This window comes from Natator depressus, chromosome 27 (assembly GCF_965152275.1).
Source record: "Natator depressus isolate rNatDep1 chromosome 27, rNatDep2.hap1, whole genome shotgun sequence".
NCBI lineage: Eukaryota > Metazoa > Chordata > Testudines > Cheloniidae > Natator > Natator depressus.
Genome location: NC_134260.1, coordinates 2853205 through 2877867, shown reverse-complemented (window position 1 = coordinate 2877867; position 24663 = coordinate 2853205). Strand labels below are relative to the sequence as shown.

The following is a 24663-nucleotide window of genomic DNA, read 5'->3' as shown; positions in this document are numbered from 1 at the left end:
GCAAGCCTCCCTCCCCGCCGCGTCCCGAGCGCTCTGTTCCTGCCGGGCGGCGCGGGCCCAGACCCGCCCGCTGCTCCATCCCCGATGGCTGAGCCGGAGCCCGGTACGCGAGCGGCGGGGTGGGCGCCGCTCCCCGGCAGGCCCGGCCGGGCGCCGCCGCCGCCAGGTGCTCCCCGGCCGCTGCCCCCGCTCCCTGTGTCCGCGGCGCCGAGTGGCAGCCGCTCCCCGGGGGGCCGGGGCGGGGCGAGCCCCCGGGAGATTGTGGCGGTAGGATGCAATTACCTGGGGGGGGATGGCCTCAGGGCGAACACCAGCTTTAAAACATGCCCCCCCCGCCCCAATCCCCTCTGTAATGGCAACAAGGAGTTAAAAGACTTGCTTGTCCCTTTCTTCCCTGGAGGCGTGTTGCCGCTTGTTTCTCTTGTGTGTTGGGCAGAAGGAGCCCAAAGCAGCTGCGATAGCGGCAGGGTTCCCTCCCCACTCTGAACTCTGGGGCACAGATGTGGGGACCTGCATGAAAGACCCCTAAGCTTATTTCTACCAGCTTAGGTTAAAAACTTCCCCACGGTACAAATCCTTCCTTGCCCTTGGATGGGTACTGCTGCCACCCCCAAGTGAGTTAGACAAAGATTCAGGAAAAGGGCCACTTGGAGTTCCTGGTTCCCTAAAATATCCCCTAAGCCCATTCACCCCCTTTCCTGGGGAGGCTTGAGAATAATATACCAACCAAATAGGTTAACAAGGTGAGCACAGACCAGCCTCTTGGGGTTTTTAGGACACTTACAAACCAATCAGGTTCTTAACAACAGAACTTTATTATAAAAACAAAATAAAAGAAGCACCTCTAAAATCAGGATGGAAGGTAATTTTACAGGGTGATCAGATTCAAAACACAGAGGATTCCACTCTAGGCAAAACTTCAAAGTTGCCAAAAAAATCAGGAATAAACCTCCCTCTTAGCCTAGTTTCAGAGTAGCAGCCGTGTTAGTCTGTATCCACAAAAAGAAAAGGAGCATCCAACGCAGTGAGCTGTAGCTCACGAAAGCTTATGCTCAGATAAATTTGTTAGTCTCTAAGGTGCCACAAGTCCTCCTTTCCTCTTAGCCTACAGAAAATTCACAAGCTAAAACAAAAGATAATCGAACTCATTTCCTTCCTATTACTTACAATTTGTAATCTTAAATGCTTAGTTCAGATATGGCTTTAGGAGATGTATTTTCCCTGCCCTGGTTCCTCGCTGACCCAGAGAGAATACAAAGAAACACAAAACAAAAACCTTCCCCCACAGATTTGAAAGTATCTTCTCCCCTTATTGGTCCTTTTGGTCAGGTGCCAACCAGGTTATTTGAGCTTCTTAACCTTTTTTACAGGTAAAGGAGGGATTTTATGCTACCCTTAGCTGTATGTTTGACAGATACCCTCGTCCCTTGTGCTCTCCCCACTGCTCATCTGAGAGGCTGACTCTCTTGGTGGCTGTGTTTTTTAGCAGGTAGGATGGGTTGCCAATCAGAGAAAAGGCAAAGGAGACCCCCAGAGAAACAGCATCAGGAGGTGACTGGGTCATCCAAGAACCTGCCCTTTTTGGGAAAATCCTTCTACCTGGACCTGCCGAATAACAAGAACATGGAATTTCTGGTGGCGACAATAAAGCAGCTGGGTGGGGTGAGTATGGAGGCACCTTGCCTGTTGGAGAGCATGAAGCAGCTGCGCTCTAGCTCCAGAAGAGCCAAAGACTTGAATGGATGCTGCTGTAGGAGTGATGAATTGACAAGGGGCAGAGTTGCTGAATGGACTTGGGTGGGGTGGTGGAATTCAGTGCCTCTAGTTCAAACCTTAACCTAAAATGGTAGAGGGAGTGGTGGGTAGGAATGCATTCCTGGAAAGCCCCGGCCCTGTCACTTTACCCTTTGTGCTCCCATCTGCAGGGCTCAGGAAGTCTTGAATGCTCTTTTTAAGCCCAAAGATGGGGACAGTCCGTCACAAGCTGCTTGTAGGTCTATTCACGTGGAGCCAGGTTTTCGAAAGAGTCAGCTCCCAAGAGTGGTGCCTGTTCTTCAGGAGCTCCGCCCCTGGATGCATGTTGGGTGCTGGTTTCTTGTGAAAACTTGGCCATTAAATGGGAGCTTGAAGACACCAAGGGCCAATTTTTCAAGAACAGTGCATTTGGCAGCTGGGGGCACTGTGGTTAATGCGCTGTACAGAGGGGCTGGGGAAGGGTTCTGAGTACACGTGTAAACTGATTCTTGAATGTCCCAGCTCACTAGGCTGACCAGTATAGTCCTTACAAGGTATCTTTCAGTTGCATGTAACTAATAGTCCAGCGTGACTTGGGAGGAGGCCTTAAGATTGGAAGACAGTAAGGGATGGAGCTGGAAGGGGAGAAATGTCTAGCTTAAAGACTAGATCTCACGCAGCCCTGTTCCTGCATCTAGGCAACTGAAGATGGTGGTTTCTTTAAGATATTCCAGACCTTGCTGTGGACTTGGTGGCTTTGCAGCTGACTCTGTTTTTGTCTTTGGTCCAGGTGATTGAAAGCTTCTTGAGTAAAGAAGTCAGCTATGTGGTTTCCAGCAGCAAAGAGGCCAAACTGGACAGTGGGCCTCGGAGACCGACTGAGAAACGGAGCAGCGCAGCTTCAGGGGTTGCCAAGGCAAAGACTCTGCCCTCTGCTGTGCCCAAAGGGAGCCATGCGGGGCAATACCACAAGCCAGCAGACAGTGTAAGGACTGTGAGGGTCTAGGCAGCCTTAAGCCTTGGGGCAGTGGCTGGTGGGGAGCAGAGCCTGAGAACAGTAGCTGCAGAAGAGCTTGTCTGCCTCACTGAGAACACCTCTCTATTCATCTGTCCCAGTCCTGGTGCTGTTCACACTCCGATAAATGAGCCCTGCCCTCTGGGCAGTGGCTTGAGATGCCAAATCTTTCTATAGCATTTTTAATCTCCAAACATTCTGCAAAGTGTCCACAGAGACTGGTGCAACTGCCTCTGGGGTGCAGCACCATCCAACAGCATACAGTGGCACTATGATGTGCCCTTCATTTACTAGCCTACAGTTCACAATCAAAACTGGAAATGTTAGGGTGGCAGACAAACTCCCCACGGTGCAGCAAATGGCCGGCACATCCAGACTATTGCTAATCAGTGGTGAAGGGATAAATACCGTAGGAATTTACATAGGTTTGTAGCAGGATATGGTGGCATAAAAGCTGATACTTCCCTTCAGGGTCGCAACAGACTGGAAGTGTGGCAGGCCTCGCTGCCTCAGCTGGAGGGTATAGATGTGCTGCACCTGCCTAAATGCTGGAAGAAATTGGTTATTTGGCTGATTAGTCCTGCTGCTCAGCAGAGATAATAGGGGCTTGTTTCTTGTATGGATTTGCTTCTAATTTCCTTTTGTGTGACTTGTCCTGGTATTGGCTGGTGGGATGGATGTGAATGGTGCCCCTCCCCTACTCCAGATTGCATGCAGGGACCAGCTCTGCGTGTCACTGGGTTTTGCCCCAGGCTCAGAAATGTCGCTAGAGCAGAGGAACGATCATCAAGGTGCTGGTCGGATGAGACCCAGGGTCCCATACCTAGAACTTCCAGCTTGCAAGGAAAGCATCCTGCCAATTCTGCTCAGAGTCAGCAAATCCCTGTCTGGGGCAGGGGGCTGGACTCAACAGGTCTAAGTTGAACTTTCTGTGCACCCTCAGAGGTGGGAGGACATGCTGGAGAGGGAGCAGGGGGAGAAGGTGGAGGCAGCAGGGGTAAGATGTAGGTGGGCTGGGAAGCAGCCATGCGGCCAGAGAAGGGAGCTGGCAGGTCACGAGAAAGGGGCTCAGTGTTGCACTTCAAGGCCCAACTTCCCAGCCTGTAAAACAGACTCCATTGAACTGCTAACAGTAGAACATACAGCACCGGGTGGGGCGCTGGCCATGACTGCGCTGAGGGCTGCCCAGAGTAATAAATACAAGGTCAGATGGCTTGAGTCCTACCCCCAAACTAGAAGAAACCTTGCTGTCTCCCTACGGTCTGACAAGGCATCCTACTGCAACATGGCCTCTGCTGGGCATGCCTATGCAGAGGCCAAATGGCTTCCCTAGCAGATTCCCATGGCTTTCCTGCTGCACGGTTCACCTGACCTGTTCTGTAGTCTCCGATCCATCATGCTGAAACCGGGCTGACCTGCAGGCGGGGGGCTCTAGGTGTCCAGGGCAGACTTTCAGTCCCATAGAGCAGAGCCTTAAAGTACAAAGGTCACTTGCTGCTGCCTAAGAGGAGCTTGTCCTTTTCCAGAGGACATCTGCAGTGAGGAGCCTGGGGTGGAGAGGGGAAGCCTGGGGGCTCTGAGCGGAATCCTCTCCTGGGAAGGTTAAACCCTATTGCATCTCCCTGGAAGTCTGTAATCTGGGGTGGTAGTGAGGTTTGGGGGTGCCAGGGACACTGAGGATCTGTGCCCTAGCCCTTTAAAACTATCTGGGCAGTAGCGTACTGGTCCACCTGGCTGGCTGCTCAGGAGCTTTTGGTCTAAATGCTGTTTGGCTTGTGTCTTCTGCAGGCTCTGATCAGCAGGGGGAAGGAGCTGCTGCAGAAGGCCATGAGGAACCAGGTGAGCGGCACGGTGATGGGCTTCTCCTCTAGGCAGGTAGGTGCAAGGCATTCCTGAGCAGGGCAGCAATCCAGTCTGTGCTTGGGGAACGGTGCAGAGACTTGGCCCATCACTAGATTCCACCTGGGCCATTGCCAGGACAAGTCCTCCATTTGAAAATGCAAGACGGTAACGCTGCCTGGGGTTCCAAGCCATTCAGCCCCTTATGGGGTCTATTCCTTTCCCACGTGCTGCCTCCCAGTGCTGACCCTTGGACTGGACACTCATACAGGTAGCTGTACTACTGTTGCTCTAACCCAACGCATATGACTGCATAACAGTGGCAGCGCTGCAGTGTGGATGCTTCCTACGTCGTCAGAAGGGGCTTTTCTGTCAATGTAGATGACCCACTTCTCCAGACTAGTTCAATGGAAGACTACAGTGGGGTTCGGTAGGCCTAAGTACGTGATGTAGTAAGGTTGACCTGATGCTTTTAGGTGTAGACCAGGCCTATAAGAGCATCACAGCGGCATCAGAAGTAGCTATAACCTAGGGAGCACTAAAGCCACGTGTGACGTGGACTTGGTTAGCCACATAGCCTGGCTGCAGAGTTGTGGGAGGCTTTGCCTCTAGACCTTATGCTGAAAGGTTTCCGATCCCTCAGTACATGGCGTTGATGCTTAACTAAAAGGTTCACGCTACAGCTGACAGTCTAGTTCATGCTTCCAGCTCTGACTCAGGGTAAGAACATTTCTCCTCTTCCCTGCACCATGTGCCCTAGGACTTGGAAATGACAATTTCATCTGCAAATCAACAGATCCCCTCTGGGTCAGGGAGCTGGCCCAGGATTGAGCTTTCTGAAATGGCAAAGGCAGAAGTGGCTACTCAAAAATCCCATCTCTACAGCAGGATAGCTCTTGTTTCTAGTCTTGAAAAGAGCAAGCTGGCAACTCTTATACCAAGATGGTCTTAGCTACCACTGATTTCTGGTCAGTCAAGATAAGCAGTTTTCTAGCCTCTGAACAGTGGGATTGCAGCCTTTTCACTAGGCTTCCCAACTCTAGAAGTTCTCAAAATGACATCTGCTAAAATCCTGCTGCTGACTGAGGATGGGGGCCAGGAAAGACCAATGTTAATGATTTGACAATGATGTGACACACAATATAATCTCATACCCTGTCGAGGCCAGCAGACAGACTGAGATGTCCACTCTGCCCTGGGCTGTACATCACTGAGTCTCTCCTCTTGTTTGTGCAGGACTCCAGCAGTGGCAGTAGTATCCTTGTCAATGCTCGCTCCTGGGGCGTTCGGATCTTGCATGTGGATGGTATCCTTCTACAGAAACTTTGTGTTGTGGGGATGGGACTCTGATCTTTAATATCTAGCTTCTGAATCTGTTAAATCAATGACCTGGGGGGTGAATGGCTGGTTATGGGGGGAGGAGCAAGAATTTGACAATGGGTTACACTGACTGAGGCTTTGCTGGCCTGGGGAAACAGGCTTTCAGAAGAGGGTCTTCAAAAGTCTGTGTGTGGAGAACAGGGTGTAGGCTTGGTCAGACCCACTCTGTTCTTTTCCTAGTAGTCTGACTGTAACCTTCCTCTCCTGATCCAAGGGTTCTAAACACCGGCACAGAACCACCACTACCCCTTAGAATAACATCTGGTCTGTTTTCAGAGTAGCAGCCATGTTAGTCTGTGTCTGCAAAAAGAAAAGGAGGACTTGTGGCACCTTAGAGACTAATAAATTTATTTGAGCATAAGCTTTCGTGAGGTACAGCTCACTTCATCGGATGCATTCAGTGGAAAATACCTGGTCTGTATGTCAAAGGCACGTCCTTGCTGGATTGATGGCCCTGAAGGCCTCTCTCTAAGCACAGACACGTTTAACGTCGACCATGTCAGCGAGCCCTGCTGAAGTGCCTTGATCCTGGCATGTAGCGACCCCCACGAGAGCAGCTGGCTGAGATCCTCAGTGAGGGAGGGGAGCAGTGGGAATGCCTCTCACTGACAATGGGGCTGGGGCACTAGGTCTCTGCTGACCTGTGCTGGACTTGAGCCAACAGCTGAGGCTCTGTACCCTGGGCTCATGCACACCCAGCACCGTCCAACACGAGTTTAGAGTTTCTGGGCTAAAGTGGGCGGCAGCTCAGCTTCTGGCTGTTTGTCCAATTCCAAGGCATGCTGCACCTCCTCTGCATCTTTCTGTAAAGGGAAACGCTGCTACGTCTGCCTTGGCTAGGGCTAATGGGAGTTGGTCCAAGAACAGAGATTCTCTCACCCACCTGGTCTCTCAGGGCCAACACAGCAATCCGCCATCTAGGGCTGAAAGCTCTTGGGTGGGGGGAGAGAAAACCTTTTGTAGTGGTAAACACCCATTTTTTCATGCTTTGTGTGTATAAAAAGATCTTCTGTACTTTCCACAGTATGCATCCGATGAAGTGAGCTGTAGCTCACGAAAGCTTATGCTTAAATAAATTGGTTAGTCTCTAAGGTGCCACAAGTACTCCTTTTCTTTTAGCTCCCACTGTGACACTTAGAGCCAGATTATAGCACGCAACACGCAGCGCTCCCTCTCCGTCTGGTCACTAGCTCTTGTCCTTATTTCCTCCATGGAAGGAGGATGTGCAGTACCACTCTTTTCCCAAAGATGGCAGAGGAGGGTGCTAAAGCACTTTTCCGGGTATGGTGGGTAGCTCGATGGAGTTGTATTTCATCCTCTGTTCACTATGGGTGCTGAGGAGTAGCAGCTCCCTCTGTTTCTCTGGGCTTTAGCTCCTTGACTTCCCACCCCACACAGAAATGATGGCCTATGTGCAGCAGCTGCTGTTCCGCGTGTCAGGAGCAAGGAAGCAGAGTGAGAAGACGATGGTAACTGACCTAAACTTCCCCCAGTCCAGGGCTTCCTGGTAACAAGAGGGTTTTGTCCTTCCCAACTAGCCCAGGATGCAGCCCTCTTACAGCAGAGTCACTTCAGGCCTTGTCTGACATACAAGGTCAATGAGCAAGGCCCCAGAGGGACTGGTTTTGTCCAGTGCCAATCAGTATTTTTATCAACCATTCCTAAATTCTAAGGCAAGAAGGGTTCTTTGTGGTGACTCGTCAGACCTCCTGTGTAAACAGGCCACAGAACTTCCCCCAAATAATCCCTAGAGCAGATCTTCTAGAAAACATCCGGTCTGGATTTAACAACTGTCAGGAATGGATTATCCACCACAACTCTGGGTAAACGGTTCCAATGGTTGATTAGTTTCACAGTTAAAAATTTGTGCCTTATTTCTAGTCTGAATTTGTTTAGATTCAACTTCCAGCCACTGGATGGTGTTGCCCCTTTCTCTGCTAGATTGAAGAGCCCGTTATTAAATAGTTGTTCCCCGGGTAGATATTTACACCCTATGCTCAAGTCACCCATTGACCTCTTTAAGATGAATAGGTGGAGCTTCTTGAGTCTATCGATGCAAGGCAAGTTTTCTAATCCTTTAATTAGTCTTGTGGCTTTTCTCTGAATCCTCCCCAATTTATCAACATCCTTCTTGAATTGCAGACACCAGAACTGGATGTAGTATTCCAGCCACGGTTGCACCAAGGCCAAATAGAGGTAAAATAACCTCTCTGCTCCTAATCGAGATTCCCCTGTTTATGCATCTAAGGATTAGCCCTTTTGGCCACAGCGTCCCCCTGGAGCTCATGTTCAGCTGATTATCCACCATGACCCCCAAATCTTTAATCACATCTTCCCAGGACATTTTCCCCTGTAAATATGACCTACATTCTTTGTTCCTAGATGTATACATTTTATGTTTAGCCATATTAAAAACACACATTGTTTGCATGCATGCAGCTTACCAAATGATCCAGATCATGCTGAATCAGTGACCTGCCCTCATCGTCACTTACCACCTCCAATTTTTGACATCTGCAAACTTTATCAGTGATGACTTATCAATGACCTGGTAGAAAACATAAAAACTGTTAAATAGCTTAGGGCCAAGAACTGATCCCTGCAGGACCCCACTAGAAATGCAGCTGCTGGAGGATGATTCTGTTTAGTTAGCCAGTTTTTAATCGATTTAGTGTGTGCTATGTTACTTTGATTAAAAACTAGAATATCAAACTGTCATGCAGTACCAAGTCAAAGGCCTTACAGAAGTCTGTTACATCAACACTGTTACCTCTTTCGACCAATCTTATAAGCTCAACAAAACAAATCAAGTTAGTTTCCATAAACATTCTAGGTGATACAAAATCTTTGGTAAAGTTACAGATGACCCAAAGATTGGGGCAGTAAGTAATGAGGAAAGAATACTGTTAATGATCTAAATAGTTAAATGATCACAATCCAGCAAAATGCATTTTCATACAGCCGAATGTAAGGTAGTACATCTAGGAACCAAGAATCCAGGTTATACGTACGGGATGGAAGACTGGGGGAAAGTAGTGACTCAGAACGACAGTGTTTGTAGATGTCCCTCAACATGAGAGCTCAGTGTAAAAGTGTGGCAAAAAGGACAAGTACGGAAAGGAATATCGGGTAGAAGTAGGGAAGTGATGGTTTTGTGTTTCTTTTTTAGAACAGGTTAGATGCACACCTGTCACGGATGGTCTGGACTGACTCAATCTTACCTTAGCATGGGACTGGATGATCCCTCTAGATCCCTTCCAGACCTTCATTACTATGATTGTATGGCATTGGTAAGACAGCTACTAGAAGACTGCCTAGTTCTGGTGTCCAAACCTCAAAGATGAGGACATACAGGAGAGAGTTCAAAGGGGCCCCATGTGATCCAGATGCTGGAAAAGGAGCCTCGAGATTTGAGGCTTAAACTCAATCTATTGGTTTTACTGACATGAAAGCTGAAGGGTGAGTTGCTCACTGCACCTGGGCACTGACACATGGACAAGATCTTTGATCAGGAGAGGGGCTATTCAACTCTGCCGCCAAAGGCGGAGCAAGACCCAGTGACTGGAAGGTCAAGTTGGACAAATTCCACCTTGATGTAAGAGGCAGTTTGCCAGCACTGGGGGTGAGTGAACATTGGAACAGCTTACCCGGGGAGGTGGTAGACTCACCCTTGCTTGGAGTCTCTAAAGTGAGATTAAAATCTTTCTGCAACATGCTTTAATCCTGCTCTAGGAGCAATGCTGCAGCTGTTTTGTGGTTGCAGTGGCCCTTTCTGGCCGTGGACTCTGAATCTCTGAACCCCTGTTCATCCTCTTCCTTCATGGACTATGGGGGGGGAACAGGAAGCTCTGCACTGCCCCCAGCATTGTCCTCTGCATGTTCCTAACACTCGCAGATCAGTAGGAAGACCTTGATTATTATCAAATCTCACATTTCAGGGCTTAAGCAGGTTGCCTGCTGAGATCAGAAAGGAATCTGTTCCCCAGGGCACAATTCGCCAGAGGTATTCTGTGTGGGGTTTTTGTTTGTGGGGTTTTTTTTCTTTAACCTGCCTCTGAAGCAGCGATGAGACACTGGACAGGGTGGATCAGTGCTCTGAGATGGTGCAGAGAATTTCTTCTCCATTGCCTGGCTGATGTCTCCTGTTCATATGCTCAGGGTCTCACTGATCACTAGCTTTGGGGCTGGGAAGGAATTTTCCCCCAAGGTCAGACTGGCAGAGATCTTGCAGGGGTGAGGTGGGGGTTTCCACCTTCCTATGCGGTGTGGGTCACAAACCAGATCATCTGAGCAGGTCACCTGATCAATTCCCTGCCACTGCAGGGGCCTCAAGAGTGAGATGCCACTAATGCCTCTGTTCTCTGCCTGTGGTATGCAACTGTTTCGTCTCCTGAGGGCTGAAATCTTTTGCCTAAGGAGTTATTGGGCTCAATACAGGTGTGTCCAGGGCTCAATACAGGTGTGTCCAGGGGTTGGGGGTGGTCTGTGATATATAGGTGGTCAGACTAGATGATGGTTCTGGTCTGAAACTCTGATGCGCTTGGTATCGTTAACCCAGTATAACCTAGCTTAGTGGGAATGTCGTTATACTGGTAGAAAAGTCCTTATTCTATGCAAGAAGAGGAGGCACCTTTAGCTCAGTATAACTGAGTCTGTGCTGATACTTTTACTGGTAAAACTAGATTCACTTAAAAAAGCTCACCCAAGCTGAAATACGTCTAGCAAGCCAACTTCAGGTGCAGTCCAGGCCTAGTGCTAGGCTGGCAAGGCTGGATGACCAGCTGGGGTCTCAACCTACAACAGGCCCAGATCCCAACCAACTTACAGGGGAAAACTCCAGCTTTCTCCACCCAACTTGCAAGGGAGGTAAAATCACAATGTGGTATATAGTCAGTCTGCTAGCAGGCTTGTGCTAGGGTTGGGGACGGGTGAGGCTGGCCTTCCTTTAGGAAGGGCCAGTCGTATGATCCTCTTTCCAGCAGTCTGGTCTAGGCAGTGCTGAGCTATGCAAACCAAGTCCGATCTGCCAAACACCAGGGGCACAGCAGCCATGGACTGCCTTAAGGATGAGCATGCCCTGAGCTGGCATCTCCCCCATCACTGCTCTGGAATCAGTGGGCTGCTAGTCTTGTCTATGGCTGGCTCCCATCCTAAATGCTGTCTGTTTTTTCTGTCTAGGTGAAGTGTTTCTCAGTGGGGCCAGGAGTCCTTAAAGGTCAGTACAGAAGCTTTGCTCTCAGCTGGTGTCGAGCTGGTTGGGAGACTTTGTGAAAATGCCTCACTGTGCTATTTCAACAAAACGACTTGTTTTTGCAAAAACTTCTGTTCCCTCAAAGCCGTTTACTGTCCAAGCTCAGGCAGAAAACTCTTGCCGGGCTCTCCTTGTCATGCTTTAAAGCTTGTGCAGCATTTTGAAAGCATAGCTAGGATGCTTCCTGTGTGGCTGGCTTTATACTCTTGCTTTCCAGCGGGATCTTGTCTAAAATCATGTTAATCATTTGTCCACTTACCTTGTCTCCTCTGTGCTATGAGAGACTCTACAGCAGGGCTTCTAGAATTGTGAGTCATGGTAAGAACTGCGGTCTTGGTGCTTTGTTCTCTGAATCCGTGTTGGCTGTGAAATGAAGTCCTGAATAACACATCCTCTGGAGGGGAGGACGTGTTCCCCACATCCCACTCACTCCTGTTAGCAGAAGGCTGCAATATGCCACTGTGGTGCCGATGTGGGACTGACTGTGCCTTCACATGCAGTTTGTGTGGGGGTTTTTAATGTACTTGGCTCACTACTGCACCATTGGGATCTGTTGTACAGACCGGAGCACCAGTGGTGTGGCAGTACTGCAGCGATGCTGCTTTACTCGTGGGCTGGCCTGGAAGCCTGTGATCTTCACCCTGCTGGCAAGGGAGCATTCAGAGAAGCCTTTGCTGCCTTCAAAGCATTCAGGCTGGAGTCAAGTCTGACTCTTAAACCTCGAAGGCAGCTTTTTGTTTTTTTGTTTGTTAAAAGGTGACCTCCAGAGCTGGGGCGGACAATAGCCCTGTGTCTCTCTTGCCCCTATATGATGGGTCAGAGATGGCTGGAGATCTCTAGGAAACCTTGCTTCCTGCTGACATGAGACTTCGGTCTCGTCTGGCCTGGAAGAACCTCCAGTGACTGAGAGCTAGTGTAAAGATTGTGACCAGAGAGTGAAAGCTGAACCGCTGGGGGTGGGGTTTGTCACCGATCAAAACTCTCTGGCCAGGCCACTCATGCAGGCACCAAATGGTGCTTCCAGTCTCATTTTAGGTCCCTAAATATGGAGTTTGACTTCCAAAAGTGCTGAGCACCTAGCAACTGCATGGGAACAGTCTCAGCCTTGTGCTTGAACAGCTACTTCCTTTCAGTGACTTAACATCCTGGAGAAAAATCTTGGCTCAAACCTGCTCAGAGGCCTCTTGGGTGCCTCAGCCCCAGCAGGGGTGGTCAGACTTGGTGTTCTTGATCTCCCAAGGCTGGGCAGGGGGCTACCCACCTCTCAGGCCTGGGCCCATCATAAAGAAGCAAAGACTCCAGTCTCCCTTGTGGCTGTGGTGAGTTTGACACTCTCTCTACAAAAGCACTTGGAGCTGCTCCTGTGCTTTCCTCAGTTGGCCAAATCCTCCTCCTCAAGTGCAACACCGAGCACCTTGGCACAGCCTGGGACACACCAGGCTACTTGCCTTGTGCTGCCCACATAGCGGGAAGGCACAGCCCTAAAATCCTGCCTATGGGAATAATCAACCTGATGCCCCAGAAGAGGCTGTCTGAATCCTGACACTCTGCTGAGGCCGAGTTCAGCTACCACTCCCCCAGCGCACGCTGGTACCTGCTGTCTGCCTGGCATGGAGTGCATTCTGACAAGAGCCGCGCTTTGGCTGTGGGCCTGACCACAACTTGGGCCCTTATTGACAGAACTATCTATCTTGTTGCTCGCTCATCTGCAGCAGCTTTTAACTCTTCGCTGTCTCTCAGCTGGCCATTAAATCTTCTCTAGACTTAACCGTCCCCACCAAGGTTCTGAACACAGATTGTATGTTTTGCCTTCTAAATGACTGTCTGCCCTGAAAGTTGTCCATTGAAATATCCGCATCCTTAGCATTAGGCTTCAGAGTCCACTGGTGGAGATAAGTGGAAAATTGATGCTGCTCCGGGCTATTGTTTCAGGCTGCCTGCAGACTCTGGCAAACAGATCTTGATTCTTGTTTCAGGATTTCTTCGCATCCAGAAATGTTATAAATATTGGGGGGGGAAAAACAAACTTTAGATTTTGGAGTCCAGTTCTGTGTAGCCAGGGATTGGATGATGGGGATAGGGTGTGCATGGCAGGGGCGGGGGGGGGGGGGGGAGGGAATGCCTGCCCAGGCCAGCTGCTAACTGCAGAATTCTCCTTCTAGTGGGAAAACTGAAGCCCCCGTTTCTGAAGATTGAGGACCGGAGCAGGTGAATGAGCCTTTTCAATCTGATCCTTCTTTTAACTTTGTGGGCAAACTTTGCTCTCCTGGCTGAAGGGCTGCGAGGAGTCCCTCGGCAGATGCTCCCTCCCCTCTTACCCATAGAACCCTCCGAGCCCCTCCATTGACAAGAGAGTTGTTGATGCACTTCCGGTGCTGGGGAAGAAGGGTAAGTGCAGTGCGGAAATGTAGCCTTGGTTACCTGTGTGCACTGTGAAGTGACAGTACTGGACAGAGGCTCCATTTCCAGCTCAACCAGATTCCCTGTGTGAACTTGGCCAAGTCACTTCATCTCTCTGGGCCCCAGTTCTTGTGTGTTCGTCCCCCAGTGTGTTTAGAGAGAAACTCCATGGGCAGGGCCTGTCTGTGTACAGCAGCCACCACAATGGGCCCTGATCTCTGGGCCTCTTTGTGCTGCTCAAGTAACTTGCAGAATTGCAGCCTACCAAGCCACAGGGAACAGAGATTCTTGCCACTTGTTGAGCTGCCTTTGTCCCTGTAGCAACGGATGTGACTAGCCCTGGGAAGGAGCAAATGTTACAGGACTGTGATGTTTATGATGCACTTTTCTTACTAGAAAGCAGTTGTTTCTAGGGTGTAGCTCATTGCGCAGCTAAGTAATACGATCCTTTAGAGCAATGGTTTTTCAAACTTTTTTTTTTCTGGCGACCCAGTTGAAGAAAATTGATGCCTGCGACCCAACAGAGCTGGGGATGAGGGGTTTGGGGTGTGGGGGGGGGCAGAGGGTTGGGGTGAGGGCTGCAGGGTGGGGCCCAGAATGAGGGGTTCAGGGTTTGGGGGGGCTCAGGGCTGGGGCAGGGGGTTGGGGTACAGGAGGGGGTCAGGGCTCTGGGCTGGAGGTGCAGGCTTGGGGTGGGGCCAGGGATGAGGGATTTGGGGTGCAGGGGGGCTCAGGGCTGGGGCAGGGGATTGGGGCATGGGCTTGCCTCTGGCGGCTTCCGGTCAGCGGCGCAGCGGGGGTGCAGAGGCAGGCTTCCCACCTGTCTTGGCACTGTGGACCGTGCTGCGCCCTGGAAGCGGCCAGCAGCAGGTCTGGCTCCTAGGCGGACCCACGCAAGAGGCTCTGTGCAGCGCTCGCCTGCGGGCACTGCACCCATGGCTCCCATTGGCTGGGAGTGCGGAGACTATGCTTGGGGCAGGAGCAGTACGCAGAGCCCCGTGCGGGGGGGCCCCCAGGCCTAGGAGCCAGACCTGCTGCTGGCCGCTTCTGGGTACAGTGTGGTGTCAGCACAGGTAGGGACTAGCCCGCCTTAGCCAGGCAGCACCGCCGATGGGATTCTTAGCGGCCCAATCAAGGGTGCTGACCAGAGCTGCCCCGACCCAGTGCCTTCCATTCCACGACCCGGTACTGGGTTGCAACCCACAGTTTGAAAACCACTGCTTTAGAGAGGCGTGGGAAACGGCAGCGTCCAGAACTCGAGTGCCTTAAGTACTCTTTGAGGTCCACGTCTGAAGGGGCACTAACAAGCAGCTACAGGACCAAGTGTTAGGTCTGGGAGTAATATGTAACAAAGCACAAAGAGCAGAAGGGTGAATTCTAAAGTATCAGCAGGTTTCTGGTAAAACCTTCCGTGCAGTGCAAGAAACTCCACCCCTGCACTGGGTGAGAGCGTAAGAAGCAGAGTGAAATGGATGGATAGCAAGTGTGGGCTCCTTGGGCCAGGAGCCATCTTGGTTCTGTGTTTATGCAGGGCCTAGTGCAGTGGGGCTGGGTCCATGACAGGCTCATAGGTGCTATTGCAACACTGATAATAGTCAGCACCAGTTTCTAATGTCCCTGGCTTGGAGTGTAATGCAATCTAAGCTCAGGCGTGAGAGGAGAACTAGGTCTCTCAATGCTATCAGCTTAATCTCAGGTGCTGGTAACAGGCATTTCTAGCTGAGACTGTGTCCCTCAAAGATTTTCACAAACTGCTGATTGCGTCCTGTACTCTAGGTCCAGTGTAGTTCCGCACATGGGATGGGAGGGTGCAGGGAGAAGGCTGCCTTGGGATTCACCGTTCCAAAGGCCTTGTCCTACACTTGGAAAAATCAAGTACATAACTGCCCACTGGCACACATCCACCAGTGGTAGCAACAGCTGGAGCTATGGGATGCAGGATGCCCACGGAATTACCAGTGTTTTTCAGGGCTAGGCAGCAAACGCCTGCCCTATGGCCTCCACCGGTGGTGGTGCCCTGTCTGTGAAGCTGCTATCTGCCCCTGAACAGGAGGCAAATCTGGCTTTCATGAGTTTTCAAGTGCTGTCCACATTGCAGTTAATGGATGCAAAGGCTGGACTTGTCCAGGGGTATGGAAGTGAGGGAGCTGGGGAAATGGGGGCAGAGGCTGGAGCTGCAACAGGGAGTCAGCACAGGTCTCCAGAGCTGAACCCTCGGCCTGCAGCTCAGCCCACCTTCTCTGAGCAAGCAGAGAGCAGGGGGACTTGAGGGCTCTGTAGGAAGCTGCCTGTCCCAGCAGTCTCCCAAGGAAGAATCTCTGGGCCAAATCAAGGCCTGGTGTAAACATGCTGAATCCTGAAACTACCCCAGGGGTCCACTCTCATCTCAATCTAACAAGGGAAACAGGAACATAAGAACAGCCCCATACTGGGTCAGACCAAAGGTCCATCTAGCCCAGCATCCTGTGTTCCGACAGTGGCCAGTGCCAGGTGCCCCAGAGGGAATGAAGAGGACAGGGAATCAAGTGATCCATCCCCTGTCACCCATTCCCAGCTCCTTGCAAACAGGCTAGCGACACCATCCCTGCCCAGCCTGGCTAATAGCCATTGATGGACCAATCCTCCACAAATTTATCTGGTTCTTTTTTGAACCCTGTTTATAGTCTTGGCCTTCACAACATCCTCTAGCAAGGATTCCACAGGTTGACTCTACGTTGTGTGAAGTACTTCCTTTTGTTTTTACACCTGCTGCCTATTCATGTCATTTAAATGGGGACATGGAAGCCCCAAGCAGGGGTCGGGGGCGCAGGAACTGAGTCTCTGTGCTTGGATGAAGGCTCAGGGAGGAGGTGTGGGGGAGCCTGTAGTAGCCCAGGTAAGTGAGAACTGGGCCAAAATGGGTTACAGCCATGCCTGACGTCTGACACTGATGGTTCTTGCAGGAAATTCCGGCCCTTCCATCACCAATTCAAGAGCTTCCCTGACCTGAACTTCCTGGCTCCAAACAGATCCAGCCCATTTGAGCCTCTGAAAACCCCCTCAAGCTCCTGCAGAGTTAGGTAGGTGGTGCAAGCTGCCAGGGAGTGTGGCTGTTACAGCCCCACTGCTGCCTTGGTGCCATTGGTATCCCAGACTCCCTGCGGACACCAGAGACTCCTAGCTCCTTTGCATGGGGCCAAATAGACTCTCTCCTGAGCTCCTTCGTTCCACGGCTCAGCCTGATCAGAGCTAATCTGAGCCGTGACCTTTTTCTAGGTCAGAAAACTGCCAACTGGATGGGGAGGGCCCCTGGCTGGCAGGTGGCCTCACCATCCTCAGACCTGGCTGTGCCGATGGCTTGTGCCCGAGCCTGTGTTCCCCAGACTCCTCTGGGGCGGGGCATCAAGTGAGTCTGTGTGACCCAGCTGCAGCCCTCATGACTCCTGAGCACTCTGGGGCTTGATGCTGCTGCTGCTCCTCCGCCAGCTTTCTGGGGGGGGGCGTCCACAGGACTGTCCTTGGTCCACATCTCTTCTCCTTCTGCACTTGCCTCTGGCTAATCTCATCCACAAACCAGCTCAGCAACTCTCTCTGTGCTGACAACACGTGGACTTTCCTCTCTGCTCCAGACCTATCTCCTGTCGGCCCCTCTCTCTCTCCTATATCCTCATGGATGTGTAGCCATCAGCTCAAGCTCAACATGGCTAAAACTGAGCTCTTAATCCACCTCCTCCCTCCTTCCCCACTCACTACCTCCTTTCTCATTGGGCTGAGCAATGCCATGGTACAAGGCACTGGTGAGACCTCATCTGGAACACTGGTCACCCATGTTCATGAAAGGTAAATTCTGACTAGAACAGGTGCAGAGAAGAGCCGCTAGGATGACTAGTGGAATGGAGAGCCGACCTTACGGCTTGTTCAGCTTAGCGAGAAGACTCAGGTGGGGCATGATTGGTCTCTGATTATGGCGGGGGTGAAGAGCTGTTGAAGCTGAAGGACAATGTTGGCCCAAGAAGAAACGGGGATAAACTAGCCATGAACACATTTAAGCTGGAAATGCGGTTTCTAATCAGCAGAGAGGTGAGATTCTGGAACAGCCTCTTCTGCAGGAGCTACTGGGGTAAACAACATATTTAGTTTTAAGAGAGCTGGACCCATTTGATTGAGGCAGCGGCCCTTGGGCCACTTCCAGTGTGTGTTCCTGTAAACCCATGCTTCAGGGACCCAGCTGGTCCCCTGCAGGGGTCAGGGTCACATTGCAGGATGCAATGTTCTCACTGTCTACCCTGGAACCTGTTGCTTTGCTGGTGTAGCTCCCAACCTGGACTGCTGACAGCCAGTGCATGCCCCAAGTGTCTGTGCTGGACAGTGCTGGGTCAGCAGCCTGTCAACAGCACTATGTGGATTCCATCAGCCGGGGTTACTACCTGCAGGGTGACCCCAACACACTCCCAGTCCTAAATGTTGCCAAACCATGTGCTCTGCTATGTCCAACCCTTGCCTGGACCATTCAGAGACATAATTTGGTTCGTTTGTTCCTTTCAAGATATATGCACACCACAGCTTATTAACTGGGCACAAGTTCACCCTTCTCTTTAAATATTTTTTGTGATAAAAATGAAATATACTTGATTTCACTTAATTTTGTTAACAAGTTTAAAGAATGAAGGTAGAGTTACAAGTAAAACACAATAAAATATGCTTCTAAAGGCCTAAAACTTAATCTACCAAGATATAGGCTTTCAAGATGGTTTCTCTCACCAATCATCCTGCCCAGCCATGGCTGACGTTCACAAAGGTACAAGGTGCTGGCTTCCCTTGTCTGCTTAGGCAAAGATCTTTCACCTAAGACAACTTCTCACCTATATTCAGTTCCAGCGACTTCACGCACCCCACCCCCCTTGGTTGAAGGACTCGTCTTTCTCAGCTTGCAAGGGCTCTAGCCTCTTGTCTGTGTAGTGATGGATGCCAAAGATGGCTTCAGTCCTTGCTTAGATCTTCTGAAGGTCAATGACCTTGTTTCAAGAAGCAGGATGTTCTCATGCTATTCTTCCCTTCCTGTGGGCTTCCCATCCCCTTTGAGTTCAATGAAAAGCAGCTTCCATTGTTTGATTCCTCTATGCTTCATGTACATAGGAGACGGGTAGAAAGCTGTGCCATCCCCTCCTGTCTGGGCAGGCGATACAGTCTGGTATCAGTGAGTGTCCAGAATTCCTCATCGAGTGTTAATAGAGCCAGTTCAGTGATATTAATCCCCAGAGTCCTTAGCTGTCAGAAAAGGCCTCACTCAAAACTCTTGTAGTACAGTAATGTCGTACACCAGCAGCTGATTCAGCTGCTTATCACTGGAGGTTCAGCCCCTGTCTTTATAGCCCAGGGAGCCTTTGCAGTGGATTCCTCTGGAAAAGTGAAACCCAGGCCAAGTGTCCGTCTCCTTCTGGGTATAGATGCCATGCTGCCCTCTTTTTCCCCTCCCCTTGTCAGTGTGAGGTTTGCCTCTGCCCCTTGTCAGCTTGGTGGGGGTGTGTAAACAGGGAACTCTCATCCCTTTGTTTGGGACAGACCTGGTTCACACACACTCTGATGATGACACCATGACTCTCCATACCCGTCACATGCAGACCTTGCGCAAAAATGTTAATGAGCAGCGAGTTATTGGTACCTCACAAGGCTTATTTTGTGCAAAGATTATTACAGTGGTGTGTAGGATGTGAATACAGGCTGCTTTCAGTCCCAGTCAGGAATTCTGGGTTTACCTCCCTCCTCTGAAGCCTCAGGATGGCCGTGGCTGGGCTGGGCTACTGCATGGGAGCGCCAGGGCTCTGAGGTGGCCCTGGGCATTTTCTCTCTCAGGTGCTTTCTCTCTCAGGTGCTTGGCTGGCTCACAAGCTCAGGGTCTAACCGAGCACCGAATGTGGGGTGGGGCAGGAATTCCCCCCCAGGTCAGGTTGGTGGTGAGCTTGGGGGTTTCGCCTTCCCCTGCAGCATGGGGGGCGGGTCACTGGCCAGGATTATCTGGGTGTATCGCAAATCATTCCCCTCCCATTTCAAGGGCCTCGGGCCCTGGTGCCCCTCGGCCTGTGGCACAGCATAGTCCAGTGTCCTGAGGGCTGTGACCCTTTGGGCTCATTTCAGTTGGGTTCAGTGTGCGGGTGCCGGGTGGGGCTGGTGCCCAGGAGGTCAGACTCGGTGAGCTGGGGGTCCCTGCTGCCTTCAACTCCGACTTGCTCAGTATGGACAGCCCCACTGTCCTGTCTGTCACTGAGGCCTGTAACCCAGGCATCATCTTCAACTCTGACCTCCCTCTAGGTCCTTGCACCCAGACTGTGTCAATTGTACCAGTTCTTTGTGCAGAACATCCCTAAGGTCTGGCCTCTCCTATCCATCCACAGACGTAGAGCTCCCATCCAGGCCCATCTCACCTCTCAATTACTGCAGCCTCCTTCTGTCTGGCCTGGACACATGCATCTCTCATATCCGAAACACTGCTACAGACGTCGTTCTCTTCGTCCACTGTCTTGACCATGTCCTCCCCCCACCCTTGTTGTGTCCTTCCACGGACTCCTTCTTTTCTGTCACCTTAAACATAAGCTGCTTGTCTTCACCCTGCAGGCCCTTTGTGGCCTATCCCCACCCTACCTCTCACCTCTCCTTGACTATGAAGAAGTCAACTCCAACCTCTGATCAGCCCAGCGATGCTAGCCTTCTTCGCCCCTTTGTGCTTTCTTCTCTGCTGTCCCTCACGCTTGGGACGAGTTCCTTGTAGATCTCCCACAGCTGCCTCACTGCCCGCCTTCAGATCCCACCTTAACTCTCCTTTGCTGCAGTGCCTGCGTGGACCCGACAACAGTCAGGCCGCTAGTGTGCAGAGCCCACAGCCTGTCACGCTGAGCAGCATTCTCACCGCATCCTCGTGCTCCCCGTCTCGTCTCGTCCCTAAGATTGTCTGCCCCCAGGGGCAGAGGCCATCTTGTTTGTACCGCACCTAGCCCAACCGCTGCCTAGGCATGGGGATAATACGGATCTCTAGCCCTGTACTGTGTCCCCTTGCAGAGCCCCCGAGGGCTGTCTGACGCACAGCGAGAGAGAGAGGAGCCCCCGGTCCAGCCCAGCCACTGTGCCCAAGAAGAGGAAGGGGTTTTGTGAATGCTGCCAGGAGACCTTCGGGGAGCTGCAGATGGTAAGGGCTCCACTGGGCTAGCACTGCAGGAGCTGCCTTGGTCTCCCCCGCTCGTGGTTCAAGGCAGGCAGAGCCTCTGCAGATATGCCCAACGCAGGCGTGCCCAATGGGGAAGCAGACAATCTTACAGGTGTGCCTTGGCTCCGTCTGCTGCTCCTCTGACCTGTCTCAGCAGAACAGCCCAAGTCCATTGGGAGCTGGGAGTGTGCAGTCCCGTGGAGCAGTTGTGCCCCTGGCCCAGGGGGAGCCTGGGGTGCCAGCACTGTTGCCCATCCCAGTGGCTGGGAGCCAAGCTGCGGATTGCACTGCTCTTGCCCCATACTTGTCATACCTTGGCCCTGGGATGTTCCCAGCACCATAGCCCTGGGCAGGGGTAGAGCCGCATTCCCTCTGTGCCCACATCTGTTCCCCTTGGCCCCACAGCCTGTCCCTGAGGGCCTCTAGCCTTCCCCAGCAGTTGCCATGCAGCTACCTGCAGGGCAAGCAGCTACTGCTGCTCCCTGGAACTCTCCCCAGCATGGGGCTGTGGCTAACTGCACCCTGCTCTCCTGGGCCTGCTGCGAGAAGAAGCTGCTGGCCCCACGCTCCCCTTTCTCTGTTCCAGCACCTCCAGAGCCCCCGGCACAGGCGGTTCGCGCTGGACGCCTCTCAGTATGCGGCTGTGGATCACGTCATCGCTCAGCTCACCAATGACTTTGCAGAGATCCCAGCCTGGTCCTCTCCCCCCAGGTAACACACAAACAGCTTGCTGCCCTGGGGCTTGAGGGTCTGGCTTGGGCAGCCTGGATCACGGGGGGTTAAAATCCACAGCCAGTCAGCTGCTCAGTGACAGGCAGGCAGGCAGTTCTGGTGGAGGGGCCCTGCTTACCTTGGCAGAGCAGGGTTAGGGGGACAAGTTCCCTTCGGTGTCCAGGGTAGACAGGCTGGCTCCTTCCCCTGCTGCACCCTCAAAGACACGAGCCACTCTGGGCTCCTGTTGCCCTGGGGCTGTTCTCTTGGTTCCTGTGGGGAATTTCCCAGACCCCTCTCATGCCTTTACCCAAGAGTGGCTCATCTCCTGTGACGCAGGACCCCTCACTGCCCAAAATACACATCTGCTCCTCAGTCCCCCTCCTGTTTCTCTGTGCTGGGGTGTGTCCCTCTGGGGCTGGGTCAGGCTGTCCTGCTCAGCCAGCAGGTGACCCTGTTGAACTTCCCTCCTGGGCTGGAGTTCTGCACAGCTGCATTTCAAGCCACTGCTCCTCCCAGGCGATCTCCCAGTTTACTCGGCCTCACCTTCTGAGCAGAGGGGCTTAAATACCCCATCCCTGCAGCCCTGCTAGGGTGCTGCACAGCCCTGGCTTCTTTCCATGCAAGGGGCTCCCGTATTAAATGAGAAGCTTTCTCTCCCAGGGTGCCCTGCTCTCCTGCAGCTGACAACGAACTCTGTGGCTCTCGAGCAAAGGCTGTGGAAGGCCTGGGCCCACCAGCTGCAGAGCTGGGATGGAAGCACCAGCTGGCCAGGAAGGACAAAGCAGAGCTGTCTCTCAGTGCAGTGGCTGTGCTGGGAGGGGAATGCTCCACAGGCCCAGAGGAGATGCCAAAGGAGAAGGTCAGCGAGCTCCCTCCTGCTCCAGAATTGCCCGCGGGGCACCCTCTGCTGGGGCTATGGGCCGAGGAGACACTGCGAGCCAGGCCATCTGCTAGCACAGGGCCAGCTGGGAGGGCCCATGCTTGGTGTCAGAACACAGACCAGTCTGCTGTTGACAACAGTGCAGTGGGGGCTACTGTGTTGGCCACTGCTCCTGATCTCAGCCAGTGGACCCGGGCCAGCGATGGATTGACTGGAGAGGCAGCTGCTTGCTCCCCTGAACTTGTTCCCCAGGATGCACTCGAGTCCCTGAGTCACCCTCTGGGAGCATCACCCTGCTCCAGGAAACGCAAACTCTCCGACAGCCCTTGCATGCGGCTGGAAAAGAGGCCGAGGATAATACAGCTGAGCAGCGACCCCCTGCATCTGGAGAAGCAGACAGGCTCGGTGTGCTGCAGCTCAGTTCATCGGGGTGTGGGGCTGGCTGCGGGAGGGGCTGCTGGCACTGCTCCATCTGGTGCTCCTGGAGCAGAGCTCTTGCTGCTTTCCAGCAGGCTCTGCAGCTTCCCTGCCTCAGTGATGCCTCAGGACAGAGCCCATGTGCTTCAAGAGCCTCCGGAGCCTGTTCCCATGGCTATAGACGACACTGAGGCTACCCTGGCGAGCACAGCCACTCAGCAGGTCTGGGAGAGCGGGACTCCAGGCCTGCAAGAGGGGCACTCTACAGAGCAGGCCCCAGAGCCTCCCTGCTGTGTGGCCGAGTCTGGCCTCGAGCTGCAATCGCCTACCTGGGACAAGGCCAGCTGTTCTGCAGTCCATCCGGCCCTCCCACACCTGCCAATCCCCCCAGCCAGGCGCTTGGGCTGCACTGCAGTAGCTGAAGGTGCGCTGCCCAAGCCACCCCACAGCACAGACCTTGGCGAAAGCCTGGCCACCCATCCCAGCACCCTCCAGCCTGCCCCTTGCAGAACCCACAATGGCCCAAATCTGGGGCCACCTTCTTCTTCAGAGTCGGACTGGGACGTCCAGCTGCTCTGCTCACTGGACGCTCTGCAGGGCACCAGGAACCGGCCAGTAGACCTGGAGGTGCTCCGGAGGACCTGCATCAATGTCCAAGACAGCGGCTATGAGTCCCATCTCTACTCGGTCCTGAAGCAGAAGTCTGAGCTGGACTTAGGCAGAGATGACCAGAGCTGTCGGAACTGTCGCGCAGAAACAGAAGGAGCCCCTTTCGCTGTGTTTGAGGCCTGCCTGGGCAGCTGGACCAGCTAGCCACTAGCTGCGCAGACCCCGTCAAGAACTAGGGCTCACCCCCAAGCACGGCTGCTAAGGGAGCCCCGCAGAGACGGCTGTGGCAAACCACCTTCCCCGCAGCCATCAGAAGGCACAAGGCTGGCCGGAGGCAGTCTGGGGGCACTGGAATAAGGACTGGCTGCAAATGGAGGGTGGGGCTGAGCCTGGAGGCTTTAGGCAAGACTGATCTGGTTGGTTCACTTGCTTGTGGAGCTCAGCCGCAGGAAGGGCTCTCCCCAGCCTGGCCATGCTAGCCCTGGCTTCCCATGGGGACAGACCACTGGGCCTGGCCAGGCCTTGACCAGCAATGGCTTGGCTCTCCTCTCCCCTCAATGGAGCGACCAGGAAGCAGACTCCCTTGCCTAGACTAGACTGCACCATGTGTCTAACTGCTCGATAGTGGCTTTTTAATGGCCTGCCGCATTTCATTAGTGCTGCTCATACACGCACTTCCTGTGCTCCTCCATCACCCTCTGCAGCCTGACCCTGGAGGAGGGAGACGTGAGCACTTAGTACCAGGAAAACAACGTTCCCTTAGCCAGTGGCCTGGCCTGACCTCACCTGTCAAGTGTGCAGCTAGCTGATGCCAGAGCCGGGGGAGGCGGGAAGCCCCTAGTCTGATCTGCAGACCAAGCAGGGTTTTCTCCCGTCTTCCCGTGCGGCCGGCAGGCAGGCAGTCAGTGCTGCCGTTCCCTCGCCCAGAAAGAGCTGCTGTCTTCTGGAAGTGACTGCTCTGAGCTCCCCACAGCATCTTTCTGTTCTCACATTCTCTGCTCTTTCTGCATCTCCCTGGCTCCTTCCTACTTGTGGTGCAGTTAATGGGGGAAATGAGCTGCTGTCAGGATCGATTCCTCTTCCTGTTTTAGCTTCTGCTCTGTTCCATGGGGCCATAGCTCCCCTGTCTCTATCGTCTCCACTGGCCATTGCAGATAATCGGTGTTTAAAACTTCCTGCTTGTTTTAAAAACACATTTAAAACAAAAATAAACTGAGTGAGTGTAATGATCCAGTGTGAGACTCCAC

General features: G+C 52.7%; 1 protein-coding gene across 2 annotated transcripts; it reads left to right on the top strand.

Annotated features, from left to right (window-relative positions):
- DBF4B (DBF4B-CDC7 kinase regulatory subunit) lies at nucleotides 1-24663 on the top strand. Of its 2 annotated transcripts, none has more exons than XM_074940556.1 (12): nucleotides 1-103; nucleotides 1487-1662; nucleotides 2525-2719; nucleotides 4538-4588; nucleotides 5825-5894; nucleotides 7367-7437; nucleotides 11147-11183; nucleotides 13382-13427; nucleotides 16562-16678; nucleotides 20652-20778; nucleotides 21383-21507; nucleotides 22171-24663. In XM_074940556.1, the coding sequence occupies exons 1-12, from the start codon at nucleotides 85-87 to the stop codon at nucleotides 23618-23620; spliced, it is 2484 nt and encodes an 827-aa protein (XP_074796657.1). In that variant the 5' UTR covers nucleotides 1-84; the 3' UTR covers nucleotides 23621-24663. The 2 variants fall into 2 exon arrangements, with proteins under 2 accessions (XP_074796657.1, XP_074796656.1); XM_074940555.1 differs by having other exon boundaries at nucleotides 4538-4624.